This window comes from Vespa mandarinia, chromosome 1 (genome assembly GCF_050613455.1).
Source record: "Vespa mandarinia isolate Hongniang chromosome 1, ASM5061345v1, whole genome shotgun sequence".
NCBI classification, from domain to species: Eukaryota; Metazoa; Arthropoda; class Insecta; order Hymenoptera; family Vespidae; genus Vespa; species Vespa mandarinia.
Window position 1 is genome coordinate 5,474,289 of NC_140810.1, and position 15,677 is coordinate 5,489,965.

General features: G+C 31.5%; 3 protein-coding genes across 5 annotated transcripts; all 3 read right to left on the bottom strand.

The window, feature by feature from the left end:
- Positions 1–794: 794 nt before the first annotated feature.
- Positions 795–11,876, bottom strand: LOC118444946 (uncharacterized). 3 transcript variants are annotated; one of them, XM_035873757.2, is made up of 28 exons: positions 11,683–11,876; positions 10,781–11,239; positions 10,259–10,579; positions 9,986–10,157; positions 9,612–9,920; positions 8,496–9,521; positions 8,158–8,226; positions 7,814–7,966; positions 6,778–7,689; positions 6,457–6,548; positions 6,234–6,382; positions 6,010–6,120; positions 5,575–5,919; positions 5,286–5,500; positions 5,089–5,201; positions 4,870–5,014; positions 4,695–4,795; positions 4,447–4,622; positions 4,073–4,359; positions 3,778–3,985; positions 3,518–3,701; positions 3,173–3,385; positions 2,966–3,094; positions 2,467–2,628; positions 2,113–2,262; positions 1,752–1,983; positions 1,487–1,666; positions 795–1,416 (listed from the first exon to the last, which is right to left on the bottom strand). In XM_035873757.2, exons 1-28 carry the CDS (start codon positions 11,749–11,751, stop codon positions 1,280–1,282), a joined length of 6,819 nt encoding a protein of 2,272 aa, XP_035729650.2. In that variant the 5' UTR covers positions 11,752–11,876; the 3' UTR covers positions 795–1,279. The 3 variants fall into 3 exon arrangements, with proteins under 3 accessions (XP_035729650.2, XP_035729651.2, XP_035729652.2); XM_035873758.2 differs by lacking the exon at positions 8,158–8,226 and having other exon boundaries at positions 797–1,416; positions 11,683–11,875; XM_035873759.2 differs by lacking the exons at positions 6,778–7,689; positions 7,814–7,966; positions 8,158–8,226 and having other exon boundaries at positions 809–1,416; positions 11,683–11,873.
- Positions 11,877–12,802: 926 nt separating this feature from the next.
- Positions 12,803–13,409, bottom strand: LOC118444957 (uncharacterized). The gene is made up of 2 exons (XM_035873788.2): positions 13,249–13,409; positions 12,803–13,066 (listed from the first exon to the last, which is right to left on the bottom strand). Exons 1-2 carry the CDS (start codon positions 13,315–13,317, stop codon positions 12,905–12,907), a joined length of 231 nt encoding a protein of 76 aa, XP_035729681.1. The 5' UTR covers positions 13,318–13,409; the 3' UTR covers positions 12,803–12,904.
- A 187-nt stretch (positions 13,410–13,596) lies between these two features.
- Positions 13,597–15,674, bottom strand: LOC118444953 (cytochrome c oxidase assembly protein COX18, mitochondrial). The gene is made up of 6 exons (XM_035873781.2): positions 14,996–15,674; positions 14,669–14,806; positions 14,431–14,578; positions 14,221–14,345; positions 14,023–14,133; positions 13,597–13,925 (listed from the first exon to the last, which is right to left on the bottom strand). Exons 1-6 carry the CDS (start codon positions 15,581–15,583, stop codon positions 13,743–13,745), a joined length of 1,293 nt encoding a protein of 430 aa, XP_035729674.2. The 5' UTR covers positions 15,584–15,674; the 3' UTR covers positions 13,597–13,742.
- Positions 15,675–15,677: the final 3 nt, after the last annotated feature.

The window sequence follows — 15,677 nt, forward strand, 5'->3', positions numbered from 1 at the left end:
ATATTATACGTCTTCGCATTGATTTTCGACGACGTTCCACAGAATTTTTCTTTCGACGGTATCTCATTGAATATCGTAAATTGTATGACATTTGAAACGTCATTTCATTTATCTATTAAATAAACATGTGAATATTTAAATCCTCCTTTGGCGAGCTTAATCGAGTCGGGAACTTTATGCCTAAATTAAGCGTACTCGAGAGTGAGAGTTAACGTTAATTTCCGCGCTAAACATATTTTCAATGAACATTCCCTTTATGTAAGAAACTTTATATACACACGACGCGACACTCGAGAGTATAATGCGTCAATACTTCGCCAAGTTTGCTTGTAAATGATTTTAACTTTTCATTCCTTTCTTCTATCTCTTGTTTTCAATTTTCTTTTTTTTTCCTTTTCTTTTTTCTATATTTTCGCGCGATAATCTCTTTGCATGTATGATTAACGTGATCGTAAATAGGCCAAGAGAAATAAAGAATGAGTGTGTGCGCGTATATATGTATGTAAAAAAAAGAGAGAAAGAAAGAGAGGTAGAAAGAGAGAAAGAGAGAAAGAGAGAGAGAGAGAGAGAGAGAGAGAGAGAGGAAGAGAGAGAGAGGAAGAGAGAGAGAAACTCGACCCCATAATTTATGTAACTTTTCATGAGAATCTTCATTGAATCGTTTCAGCGCATATAAAATTTCTATTGTGATTGAATTATTTGTTAAAATTATTATTCTCGATCGTAAGAAATGATCGAGATAATTTATAATGTAACGCGTTGAAAAATCGTTTTTTTTTGTATTATCATAAAAACCGACCGTATTAAAATGTTAAATAACAATATTATCCCATCATAGAATGCATTTTTTTCCAGAATATCAAGATCCAATGATTTCTTCGATTCAAGCGAGCCATCCAAATGGATTGAGAATCGATGATCTGTTTTATGTTATCGCAACAACATAGTTTAAATACTTCGTACATCGTTTCATCCGGAATCAGTTTCATTTCATTGTACAAATGCGAGTTCTCCCCATTTTTACTTTCGACGATGTCAAAAGAGATGCGTTGGGACTATTTGTACATACATAGGCTCAATCATGTAACAGCGATGAAACAGCAATTAAAATTATTGTAGAAACGATGATGTCTTACGAAATAAATTGCAAATCGATAAAGAAGTTAAATTGTAGTGCTTCTTTCCTCTCCTCCAAGATAAGAAAAAAAATTAACGTGAGAAATTTATCAACGAGAATTTGCTGAACTCGTTCGTCAAACTAATTAATTTTTGTGTGAGATTATTTTCCTGATAGAGATTCCATGATTTTTTTATCGATCCAACGTCGATAATGAGCCACTCGAACATAAACACCCGGTTTATTGGCTTCTCCACAATGTTGTCCCCAACTCGTGATTCCGTACAATGTAAATGCACCTATACAAAAGTATGTATATAATGTCCAAAATTACACGTTAAAAAATAATATTTTGAAAAAGAATCCTACCATTGTGATAACACGCCAATGGGCCACCAGAATCACCATCGCAAGTATCAACACCTTCATCCAAGTATCCAGCACATACCATCCCATCGCTGATCTTGCCGTGACCATAAACATACTCAGCACGACATACCGATTGGTCTAGTAATGGTATCCAGCCGTATCTGAGATCTTTCGATGGTGCTAACGGTAAAGCAAGATAATTATATTCGAATACAAATATCATTATAATTAAAGGAAAACTGACATATTCGTAATAATGATTTACTTGTTTTCCCAGTTTCAATACTGCCAAATCCACTGATAGTACAATTCAAACCAGCAGGATATTCCGTATTTTCTGATGGCAAACAAATTGGCATGATATCCTTGCCTAAGGGTATACCTCGTCCTTTGAGCAAAACTAGAGCGATATCGTTATTCATTTTATGTCCTTTACGAAAATCTTCATGGATATAATAATCTTCGATATTCGCTTCCTTTTCTGTTCCTTCTTGTATCTAAATATATTTAAGAATTGCTAAGATAATTACATCTATAATTAATACTAACAGAGAGAAAGAGAGAAAAAAAGAGAGAGGGGGAGAGAGAAAGAGAAAGAGAAATTTGATTTTGAAAATGTTCCTTACTTCAGTATTGTAATCTCCAGCACGAACAAAGTACGTTCCTTTATTATAACCTTCCAAACAGTGTGCAGCCGTGAGAACGTGCAAAGGCGACAAAATGACCGCTCCGCACCAATGATTAGATCGACTATGTCCTCGAACTCGTATACTGGCCTACCAATTTATATTATATTAACAAATCTATTCAATGTTTAAACGGTACGATTCAAGTAATTATTTTTTTATTACATTTATTTTTCCTAAATTATTTATTAATTATTTATTAAATTATTTATTAAATAATTATTTATTAAATAATTTTTATTATTTTAATTATTTTAATTATTACTAAATTATTTATTAAATAATTTTTTTTACCTGCCACGGATATGTGCCTTTTGGTGCAATCGAACCATGCACCACTTTAGCAAATATACGATCCTCGTCATCGTTGAAATCTTCCGAACGTTTTCCACAATTCGCTGGTAATACATCATTAATTCTTGGTTCCGGTAAATTGGTCATCGTTTCCGAGAAGAACTGAACGATCAACAGGTAAATCAGGGCCAAGGAATGTAGTAATCATTCTTCGTATGCATTGTATACTTTAATATTTATTTTCACTGACAATCGTGTCAAGAAATTACAAAGTATTTATGTTTATTTGCCGTTATTGTACAAATAAATTAATTTTCTAAACGCTAATAATAGATAATAGTAAAGGCGAATTATAAAATTGTTAATGTATTTAGATCTTTGGTTACGTTTACTTTGCAAGACTAGAAATCACAGATTTGTAGAAGAAACAAATCATTGTGTTTCGACTAAATATGTATACAAATTAGGATCTAGTCCGAGAGAAATTATTTCGAGTTACCTCGGAGTCATTGTTCACGGCTCCAGGTGAACAAATTACACCTGCATCTTCATTGTGATCGCAATTGTTTCGTCCCCAGTGATTGTGATAGCAATATTTCAACTGAGTTTCGTTTCCACGACAAGAAACCTAATTTTAATAAAATCGAAAGGATGATATTAAATAAGAAACAAAACGAGTGTGAATACAAAATTACAAAAAACATACCTCATCGAGCCAAATAGGTCCTTGTCCAGGACCAAAGAAACTGTCTTTTTTTGCTTTTGCAACACCACCATATCCCAAAGATCTACAAATTACTCTGGCTGTAGCAGCAGAGAAATCATCGTCACAAACTGTGCCCCATATACCGTGATGACGAATTTCTACTCTGCCTTCCAATGGACTGCTACCATTTACCAGACGAATTTCAAATGGAGCCTTATTTAATAAAGAAATTAAAATAAATTATTTTCGATTTTTTAAATGATTTTTTATTTATGACTTCCTATTTATGAGATGATTGATAATCAGATGAAATTTCATTAATAAAAAGTTAAGCATATCTCTTACATTACAATGTTCATCACTTTCGTCCGAATAATCAGAACAGTCTGCAACCTCATCGCAAATAAATGCTATAGGTATACATTCTGGACTGTTCTCGCATTTCCAATAACCTTCCTGACAACTATCAACTGCTGTTTTGCAAACTACTCCTACAGCTTCCTCTGGTTGACAATTATGAACGCCCCAACTGCAGAATTACAATAATTACAATTTAATTACATTCACACATCGTATCTTCTTTATTTATTGGAATATCAACGTACCCTTCGAAATCACATTCGCGTAATGATGTTTCGTTGCCACGACATTGCAATTGGTCCACCATAAATCGATTTGGTGGATCTAAATTACCATAAAATCCTCCAGGTTTAATTTCCAAAGCACCGAGCGGAAAACCAAGTTCTTTGCAAATAACTCCAGCATTAATCATACCAAAACCATCGTCACAAACTTGACCCCATATGCCCCAAACTATAAAAAATTAATTAACGATAATATCGAATAGCCAAACGATTTGATGAAGATTTACCAATCGAAAAATTAATTTTCCTTATTTACCTTTAACTTCGATTCTACCCTCGTCAATATTATCCGAGCCAGCAAGCCGAATAGCATAATCGAGATTTTCCACAGTACAGACATTTTCATCGGTACGATCGTTGCAATCATTTTTTCCATTACATACCAACGTCTGATTGATACACTTGCGATTTCCACAGATGAACATATTGTCACAATTAACACTTCTTTCTTTCATTTCATAATAATCGAATTCCTTAGCAGGTTTTAAAGCTCCTGTCAAACCAATATTGCTATCACTCAGCAAACAAATGTTCTCACTAGCCCTAAAAATGTACAAATGTAAAAAAATATCATATATATCAATAATTGAAATTTTTCTAACAAATATAAAGGTAAGTTAAGAAACATACTTATGAGCGAATGAGCGACAAGTGAAATCAGCTTCTTTACATCTTAAAGCACACGTTTTCAATGGTGCATTCAACCACTTTTCGACATCGTATCCCTCAAGTCTATGCTTTGCAAATTTTTGATAAAGATCCAAATGATTCATACATGCTCGCTCATCTGCACCGTTCGTACAGTCCTATAAAAATCAATGAAGTTAATTCAAGTTTATATCATCGGTATATGAAAATGAAAAAGATCATTTTCATACCTCTTCACCGTCGCAAACCCACGGTGATGGGATACATTCTCCAGGTAAACATTCGAAGTGTTTTGGTTTACATTGACCACTTAAAAGTAATTTCTTCGAGCCTAAAATAAAACCCCATTATTTTTTTCATAATACATTTATAGAATTAAAATAATAAAAAAAATAAATAAATTACCAATTTTTCCACAAGATGGAATATCGCAATATTCTTTTTCTCCGTAAAAACTTACGAAACACCATGGTCTAGATTCTTTGTCCGGATTTGGATTTCTACAGTAATTGTGGGATCGCAATTTTTCTTTGACTTCACGATTAACTACCTATTTCATAAAAATATTCGATGATTAAAATATTGCAATTTATTAAATATTATTATAAAAGATCTAATACATACATTTACATTGAGATAAGGAAAAACTCTGTTATCACCCCAAGGGAGACACTCTTTGCCTGAAGTAGATACATTTGCAGTTCCAAAATATTGATTGCCCTTACCATAAACACAGCCTATAAAAAAAATACTTGTGATAAATACTTTATACTTGATCATTATGAATTTTCAGATTAAATCTTATAAACGATTGTACATACTAATGTCATCGTATGGTCTTTTGCAAATATAGGAATGTCCCTTCACAGAAGTAGCACAATCTTCAATATCCCAAAAGAAGTAATCCGCAACGCAAATCGAATCAGGATGATTGTGACAAGGAAACTTTCGTTTCATAATTATACAAGCTGGACGTGAACCCACCCAAGGTGGCAATTTCTTATCTTCCATCCAACCTGGCCACCATTTTGTAAATCTATAAATGATATCTTTGTTAAGAAGAAAAGCAAAAATAAAGAGATAAATATGAATGTTTACGGTCGAACTTACTTAAATTTTGCACGACTTGAATCTTCCCAAAGCCATAAAGTCCTATTGAATGTGGTAAAACCAACTCCGGAAGTCATAACCGATCCAATTATTGGATGCAATTGTAACAACCATTCCGACACAAAGTTGTTTTCATCTTGACTCGTAATATCAATAAGTCGACTTTCCCTTTTAATACAATACTGAAGTGCTTCTGCATGATTTAATCCAGTATTAGAATCGGCCAAGTGATAACATTGACCTTCGTGTGGAATTTCATCTTTACGACAATGTGCTATTCGATTTGGTAAACATCTGACACCTATTGCATCTCTTTCCACACGACATTCTTGTTCATGAGTGAATCTATAACAATTATTTTCTTTTTAAGAATTTATGTAGACGGAAGAATTGTACAATTTCATTTATAGGATAGAAATATCCTAATAAACGTACTTGCACGATTGAAATCTGTTTTCAGTTCCAGAGCAAGTTACGGAATTCGCTGCAATCCAAGTTGGCATTCCGTTACGTTTATTTCTTCCTTGCCAAGCCATTTCAGCGCCTCTATAAATCGCAAAGAAATATTATCTTAAGGGATGTTCAACATGAACACTGTAATCTTAACGCGAATCCTATCTTCATTATATTAAATCAAGAACGTTAACAAAGTAATATACCTAGTGTATCCTAATTGTCTGCAAACTACATGAGCTTCTTTAAGCATCCAACTATTCCTAGAATCGCAAACTATTCCCCAACCTGGTTGAGCTCCTTGAACTTCAACATAGCCATTTGCTGGACCAGAACCACCTCTGAGACGTATAATCTGTTATATAACGTAACATTAATATTATTGACTGTGAAAGAATTAAACTTAATATATTTTAATAAGATACTGACTTGTCCTGAAGTCGGCGTAAATGGTTCAGTCTTTTTCAAATGTGATAGTGACTGAACTGGTGGGATGTAATACACAGGAAACGGAGGTTCCTCTGTAAATATAAAAAATATGTATATAAATTTAAAACATTATTAACGCGTTATACTTAAAATAATTATTTTACAGAATGTTTAAATAGTCTGAACTTGCACCCAAGATCAATCGCTTCAGTATCATGCGCCAAAAGCACAAACATGCACAAAAAAGCTTAGATATTATAATTGACAAAATTCTTACCCATTTATCCGTAATAAAATTAGAATTAAATCGAAGCAACTTACCATCGCGATAAGGTGGTACTTCTATATTAAAAATATCCACCTCCGTGTTCTTTTTATTGATTCTCATGATAACAGAGGAATCATTCTTGCTCGCGACTTTAGTCTTATTTTCGAAAACCAATATTGGTTTCCAAGTATCTTTATTTTCTAGAATATCTACGTCATATGGATCTACATCAGCTTCGTGAACAACCTTGTTGGATATCGGTGTCGAATTTTCATTTTCAAATGTCAATTTCGTATCGTTAAACTGTGGTTCAATCATGTCATATTCGAACGATATACTAGGATCGGTAGTATTATTTTGATTTTCCGGAATATTTTGTGAAACAGAAATACTTTTCTTCTTGGACGGTTTTGAATAAACATCCGGTATCTTTTCCGTTATAACATTCTCGGAAATTAATGGATAGGCATCGAATTGTTTAATTGAACGATTGGCTGCACGATGAGAATTGAGCTGCGGTATTGTAATTGATCGATTGATCGTGCTATCAATAGCTTGACTAGAAACCGGATGAAAATCTTTTCCAGTAGAATGATGACTAGCCGCGCCTCTTAAATCCGTCGATCTTGACTGATTGAAAGAATGCTTAATAGAATCACCGTCGGATGGTTGTGGAATATTTACAGAATTCGGAGTAAACCGTATAGGATAATGATTACTTGGAACGATAGGCCTCTTAGAAATATCTTGATTATGTAATGGCGTACGCGTGTAAATGCTGCCGTAAGTTCGATTAAAAGAGAAAGGTGTTTGTTGATTGTTGGGATTATAAGTTTTAGTCCTTGAATGTCCTTGATTAATCTCTAACTCTTTTGTGATAAGATGGCCTTTTGTACCATTATAATTAACGTATATTCCGTACGGATAGAATGGTTTTTTAGAAATTTGTGTTGAATTTCTATCATCTAAAAAAAGGACTAATTTAAACGATTATATTAAAAGCATAACTTACTTCATATTGAATTTACAATTTTTTTTAGATACGTAAATAGTTATAAAACAATGATCTTTCATTTGATATAAGCGTACCTGTCGATACTTGTCCTTTCGCTTGTAAAAAGACATTGGTTTTAGTTAACCACTTATCCATTTTTGAATCAACTTCCTTGTCATTCGTGGTTTGTTGCTGGATATTAGTTCTCGCAAGCCATTCGCGTAATTTTTCTTCTTTATCGATCATATCTATATATCAATATGGTTTTTAACGATTATAACGGTTCAAAAAAGAAATAGGGCATATATTATTTTATATAGATAATATAATAGAACTTTGCATATCATAAATAATAAAGTTAGTTTTATAGCTTGCAAATCATGTTAAAATTTAACGTAATCAAATACCCTTTTTTTTTTGGTTACCGATTATCGCTTACCATTTTCTTTATATTTTCTTGATTCTTCATCCTCAGAGAACAAACCTTCTTCATTCGTACGATGATATCCTTTCAGATAAAAAATTTCCCAATATGGATTTATATAACTGTTATTTGGGGATCGAGCATTAACAATACTAACCCGTTTGTTTGGAGAGTAACCCATATAATTCAACATGCTATCAAAATAAATTGAACAACTCTCATCATGCCATGCAAATCGTTTTAAAGCCATGCAAATATTTGCATTCTTGTTTACATGCCGACCTATTCAAATAATCAAATAAAAAACCGCAGAGAAAAGACAAGAATTCATTTAAAACATAATACAAAATCACCTTGGTTCCATGGTCGAGTCGGTGGTTGATTAGGAATTTGTGATTGATTATTCCATGTGTCAGGAACGAAAACATGTGGCCGATTTTCGGATGAAATTGATCGATTCCATGTAATATTATTTTGATTTGGTTTTGGAAAATATATTCCATTTCGTATATCAAAAGTTCTATTCGTTCTATTTCGAGATTTCATATCGTCGGGCAATATGTAAATGTTTCTTTTCAAAGTTGTAGATTCATTCGATTCTCTATTAAAAAGTTCAGGATCGATTCTATTCTGCGTTTGAACAGTGCTATTGAATTTGTTTCTAACTGGTCCATAAGGTGTATAACGCCGAATCAATTTATCTTCAATCGTTGTTAATTCAGTTCTTGAGTGATTATTAATTTCTCTAAACGTATTTAGCGTTTGCTGATTGTCAAATTCGTCATTATTTATCTGAGGATTGTGCTCATGATTCAAAGGATTGCGATTCCAAGTTTCTTCAGTGACATGTGAAGTTGAAGAACCTTGTTGGTATCCATTAGGTCCAGATATTCTTCTATTAGCACCTTCGTATTGGGAATTATTAGAATTATTAATATGATAATAATGATGATAATGCTGATGATAATGATAATGTTGATCACAAGGGTCTTGATTTTGTGCCATTTGATTCGTAGTATTACAATCCTTTCTGGTCGTAGACTGTCCTGGTCCTGAAAAATTATCGTTATGATGGCCTTGATGGTGAAAATGATCCTGGGACGTTTCGATTTGACTATTGCGGTTATTGGTAGATCCCATGGAATTATGTTGATTTTGTTGAATATAACTTGGTTTTTGAATTATCGGCCTCAACGGTAATTCTGATGATTCAGTCGTAGTCATAGGCTGAACTTCGGTATTCCAAGAACCTTGACCATGATGATCATAACGATTATAAGTGTGATTATATCGAGGATGTTCACGCCAAGACCCTGGATCTCCTCGGCTATGTTGCGGCCAAGGTCTGCTTGTTGTCGTAACTTGCTTTAAAGTTTCCTCTGACAAATCAGTAATACCAATAACATTTCAACTTTGTTTAACGCATACTATCGTCGTTTAAACCTTAAATAATTATAATTGATTATTACCTTTTTTACAAGCTGGTACTTTGTAAGGCCAATCGCATACCGATATAAGTGGATTAAAAGCTGTTCCAGGTCCACAATCCATCACATACGTAAAACCATTCGCACACTGCAAAAACTTTCTACAAGTTTCTGGATGAGGTAATAATCCTGTAAAATCTGCAGGACACTCGATCTTTTTTGCGGATAGCTGTGTATTATATTTCGATCGATCAACAAAAATATTAGTACGATTGTGATAAGAATCATGAAAATTTTGATTCGGTGATACTTTAGGATTCTTTGTTGTATCCTTTTCTAACTTTAATGCATCTGTTAATTTAAACAGAATATTGATTTATATCTTTATCATCATATAACAAATATTTCACACTAACCTTCGCAGCCTCTCACATTGTAAGGCCAATCGCAGACGTTAATGGCAGGATTGAAAACCGTACCAGGACCGCAATCCATCTCGAATGTGTTTCCATTGGCACATTGCAAAAATTTGGTACAATTTGTAGGATGTGCAATAAGACCTGTCACGTGAGATGGACATTGTGGTTTCTATTAACAAAGAAATCAAAGAAAAAATAAATAAATATATATATTTTTCTTTATGCTTAACGAATTAACAAAAATTTGTTAAGATGAATACATATACGTACTTGTAATTTTCCTTGTTCCGCGTTGATTTTCAAAAAGTAAGCGTTTGAGTAACGCATAAGATCAGACTCTTCTATGCCGTAACATTTAACTTTATGCGGAAAATCACATTCCAATGTCTCAGGATTAAACAAAGTACCAGGAGCGCATGGTTGAACGAACGCTTTGCCTTTCCAGCAGTTGACAAAAAATTTACAATCGGGAGGATAAACAAATTGACCAGTAGATTCTAAACTTGGACATCGTACACCCGATTGAGGATCGTAATGCGCTACTGTCAATATGGGTTGAGACAAAAATAAGATTCTCTCTTTTCTCGGTTTCTAAAAACAATGCAAAATATTCGATTGATATAGGTATATTTATATAATATTCATTCGAATGAAGAATTTATATTGTAATAGCAATATAAATTAAATATAAACTCTCTTAACTAAACTATCAAAACGTTTATGTAACCAAATTAAATAGTGGTATTATCAACAGTCTCGTTGTTAAACAAAAAAACAAAATTGTAACATTACCGTGCTTTCACTTCCGATCCCTTCATATAACAGAGTTTGATCGTTATGTACGGGTAACTTGTGCTTTGATTCCTTTAGTGAAGTTTCAGAATTGTTGTGATCTTGATAAACATTATTATCTTTGGAAGTAGAACCATATTTGTATTGATCTTCTGGAAAAGGCTTCCAATCGTCAATTTGACCAAATTGATCTTGATCGTGATTCTGTTCGAATTGATCATCTATCTCTGTGCGTTGTTCAATTTCGCTACCAGAAGCTTTACGCCATGGTGTCCAAGATTTTCTATTTGAATTCACGATAACAGGCTTTCTTACTTGACTTTCTTCCACATCAATCCACCATTTAGCAGATCGTGCTAAATCATCGGGTGGCTGTAGATCTTTTTCGTTTAGATACCAAGGCAACGATAATTCACGACGATTCGGCGCTTTCGTTGTTATTTCTTTCGGATCGTATATCTATAGATCGATATTTTATATAATTGTGTAAAATTCGATAGAGAACGTCATTAAGAATATACTAATTACGTAGTAGTAGTAGTACTTCTACTCTTTCACTCTTGTAATTAAAGCAATTGACTCTCTTAAAACAGTTGTTCAAATATTGAAATATCTTTTCTTATTTATGCTAGAAACTTTATCTCAGTAAATTATTCATTCGTCAAGGATATTCCAATCGTTACAATTAACAATATGAGAAAATTAAAACATAGTAACTATCAATGAATTAATATTAAATATATCATTTTAATGTATAAATAATTTTCAAAGTATAATATATGTGTACTCAAATATATCTCTAAAAACGGAATGATGAAGTTGATGAGTTTTCGAAAAATATAATATTTCAGATTGAATAACATTGAAAGAAATGACATTGAAAAGGAATTTTTTTCACGTACCGCGGAAGTGAAGGTTCCAAGATACACCAGACAGAATATAACGTATAAACGATCGATCCACGATGTCATTCTTAATACAATTGAGAAACATGTAGCATAGCACACTATTGCTCACGCACTCATAAATCGGTCGGTATTGAATACAATTTTAATGAAGCTTGCACAGACACTGTTTTCTTCTGAAAGATAAACCAAAGAGACGAGAGAGAGAGAGAGCGAGAGAGAGAGAGAGAGAGGAGAGAGAAAGAGAAAATAGAGATGTTAAAGAGGGAAAAGGAAGAGAGAAAAAAACAGAAATCTAATATGCATAACTTCTTAGAAGAAAAGGGTTATCGATTTAGAGGGCAGATCAAGGGTCGCGTGATCGTCATCGTAAAAGAACGTAAAGCGAAGATTGTATTGAAGAAATAAGAAAAGATAAGAAAGAGATAGAAAGAGAGAGATAGAGAGAAAGAGAGAGAGAGAGAGAGAAAGATCTTTATTGACTACACGCAGTGTTAATGTGTATACACAGTAATCGAGCAAATGCACACAGAACTATTTGCCAATTGATTCTACGCGAGAGTAAATTGCCTCTTGTTTTACTAGTCATCGAGCTCATAAAGATTCCGACGTAAACTCGATGTAAACGCAAGGGAAAAAGTAACAACATTATACATTCAAAATTTGTGAGAGCTTTATTTTATCTTCTTACGTTTTAGTTTATCTTAAGTCGATAATAAAAGAACAAAAAGCAAGAAGGAGAATTTTGCCTTTTTTTCAAACAAAACGATATTTATTTTTCCGCATTTACATTTAAATCTCGTGACGTACTTGGTGACTGATCACTTAAAGAAATTGTGGATGTATTGTATTTTTTAATTTCTCAAGAAGATTAATGTATAAGATTACGTATATCGGAAAAGGATTTTCTTTAAAACGTATTTTTCGATTTCTGTTGGTATTTCCCAACGTTTCATTCCATATATATGAAATGTTATTAACGCTAATAATAGAATGCATATCACGTAAAGAATACGCTGATTTAAAATGATAATAAGCATTTAATACTTCAATATACAGATAATGAATCAATTTCAAAATTAATCATAAGGATGCCGTATTAATAATATGCAAAAAATTCTTATATTCTATAATAATACGCTCTCATTTATTTTATCTTTATTTCTCTCTAATAACATATTTACATATGTAACGTGTGTTTTATTTCCAAAAAAATTCATCATCCTCGATTATTACAGCCATCCCGATTTTGCAAAGGATAATCGCACGTTCCAATCGCAGGATTAAATTCGGTGCCAGCACCACAACTTAATACAAAACAGCCACTAGCATCGCATTGTTGATATTTAGTACAATCGCCAGGATATGGCATAACTTGAGCCTAAAAAAATATAATTTATTTATTTATTCTTTTTTTCTTTTCTTTCTTTTTTTCAAATGTAAAATTCGAATCGTTTCGTATTGTTCAATATATTATTTAAAAAAATATAAATTGTTTCGTATGATACTTGATTTTTTCATTAAATGAATAAAAAATAAAAGGGATTTAGAAAAATCACTTACCACTGAATACTCAAATAGATATAAACTCATACAAAGGAGTGCTAACAATAAAATAGCGTTAAACTTCATCTTGATTCGTCCTTTGATTCACAGTCGTGATTAAGCCTCCTCTGATCAAGGAATGGTCTTTATATAGAGACACGGAAAATAAGGAAAACAATTTATCATTATTAGAATTCGCTATCACGGAAATTATTTCTTTTTTTCCGCGTTATCGATCCTGTTTTAATTGTGATTGGCTCACGTTACGAATAAGCTTGCATCGACTTTATAGATCGCACTTAAGATCAAAGGTGCAGTAAATATATATATTTTTATATAAGTGATTATACTTGCCTTGAATATAGTACAAATTAGAAAGATCGTACGAATGATAAATTAACAGCATATAATTAGAAATCATTTTACATGTATTTTTTATTTAATATTTATGTTAAATTAATATATATTTAATACTATTTTCACAACTTTAGAATATTTATTTTATGTATCAATCATTTTAATCTTCTCATCAATTGTGCTCTATTCTTCATCTTCTCATATAAATAACTATATGGATGTGATAATTCTGAATCAGTTTCTGGAATTCTTGTTAATCTGCGAAACTTTGGTGACATCAATAAAAATTTTTGACACAGACTAAAAGCACTATTCGTTATCCAATATAAGCTCAGAGACTGAAATAAATTATTATTTTTAAATATATATTTATTTGATGAATTAGGAATTAATTGAAAAACATAATTCTAATAAAATTATTTCTTTATAACTTACAGAAGGTATATATGGTGCTAGAGGTATTATTATAAGTGCTACTAATCTAAAAAAAGTAAAAAAACCTTTCTGCAGTCGTGTAGGTTCCTTCAATCTGAACATGATTGCAACCTATAAGCAACAATTGTAATTGTAAGACTGAGATTTAAAATAAATATATTAATAAACAAAATTATTAATAGTATATCAATATCTTACCTCTATATTAGCTAAATTTATTAGTCCAATCAATACAGGTAATATAAAAAAATGATCTATATCTGCCAGATTTAATATCCAACCAAAACCACCCGTCGTGAGTTCAAGATAATTCTCATAAGCATCTATTTCAATAAATGAAAATTTTTGATAAAAATTTAATAGAAATATTTTATAATACTAATTATGTAAAAAATCATTCTCTCTTACAAATATTAGATTTGGGAAACATATAACATAAGTTTCTGAGTGCAAAGGTTGATATTATCAATATTGGAACTTCTATATATAGAAGAAGTATACTTTTTACTGGATGACAATTGTCTCTAACAATCAGATCCTTCCATGCTTTTCTTACCTACAGTAAATAGTTATATCACCTTACTAAATATAAAGAATTATTTTGAACGTTTATGCAATGAAACATATTAACAATAAAAATACATACCGAACGATTATACATACGTCTTGTATATTCTTCTGACCATTCATGTCTAAACATGTCCTCTTTAGTTTTTCTTTTCAAATTTGTAGTAATACCAACCATTTCATGTTGTAAATTTTCTAGCTTAGCAGTTATATTTTGCTAAAAATAATAATATAAATATATTAGTACGATTGTATTAATATCATATCATATCAGAAATACTTTGATATAACTTTTTATTTAATTCCAAATAATAACGTAACTTCAAATGAACCTTTAATAATATATAGTTTGAACATTTTTAATTAAAAGATAAATACATAACACAAAATGAACATAATTAAATACCTGATATATCGATAATGGTAAACTAATGATTAATCGTAGTAAACTAGTTGCCAATATTATAGTTGCCCACCATGGTAAACCTGTATAAGTATGTAACCATACTAAAGAATCTTGAGTAAATTCCACAGGTGTACTTCCAGATATAATATATATTAAATTAACATAATTTGTATACAAACTATCAGTCATTCCTTCAAAAAAACTTGAGATTTGTCTTACATTACAATGATTTCGTGTAGTAAAATCATTTTTGATAAAAAGCGGATTTGTTCCAAAATATGATGATCGTTTATTTATGATTTTATGCACAGATGTATGCGTGGAAATAAATTTACATTGTTTTTGATATATACTATTTTGTTTAGTTCTATTAATTATATGATTAATCTGATTAGAACATTCTTTTGATATTGTATTGTTAATACCGGTAGAATGAACCAATAGTGTTTTAAAATGGTTATCAATTAATGAATTTTTAAAAGAGGAATATGAACTAATATAAAAGGATTTATTATTAATTTTACGAAATATACAAATACTATTATGTAAATTTGTAATATGCATTACACAATGGCGAAAACTTATCATTCTTCTAAAAATATTAATATTTTTTAAATACACTCTTTTGCACTTTCGTAATGTTTTTTGAGGTTAGATGATATAATACTATATAAAATAGTAA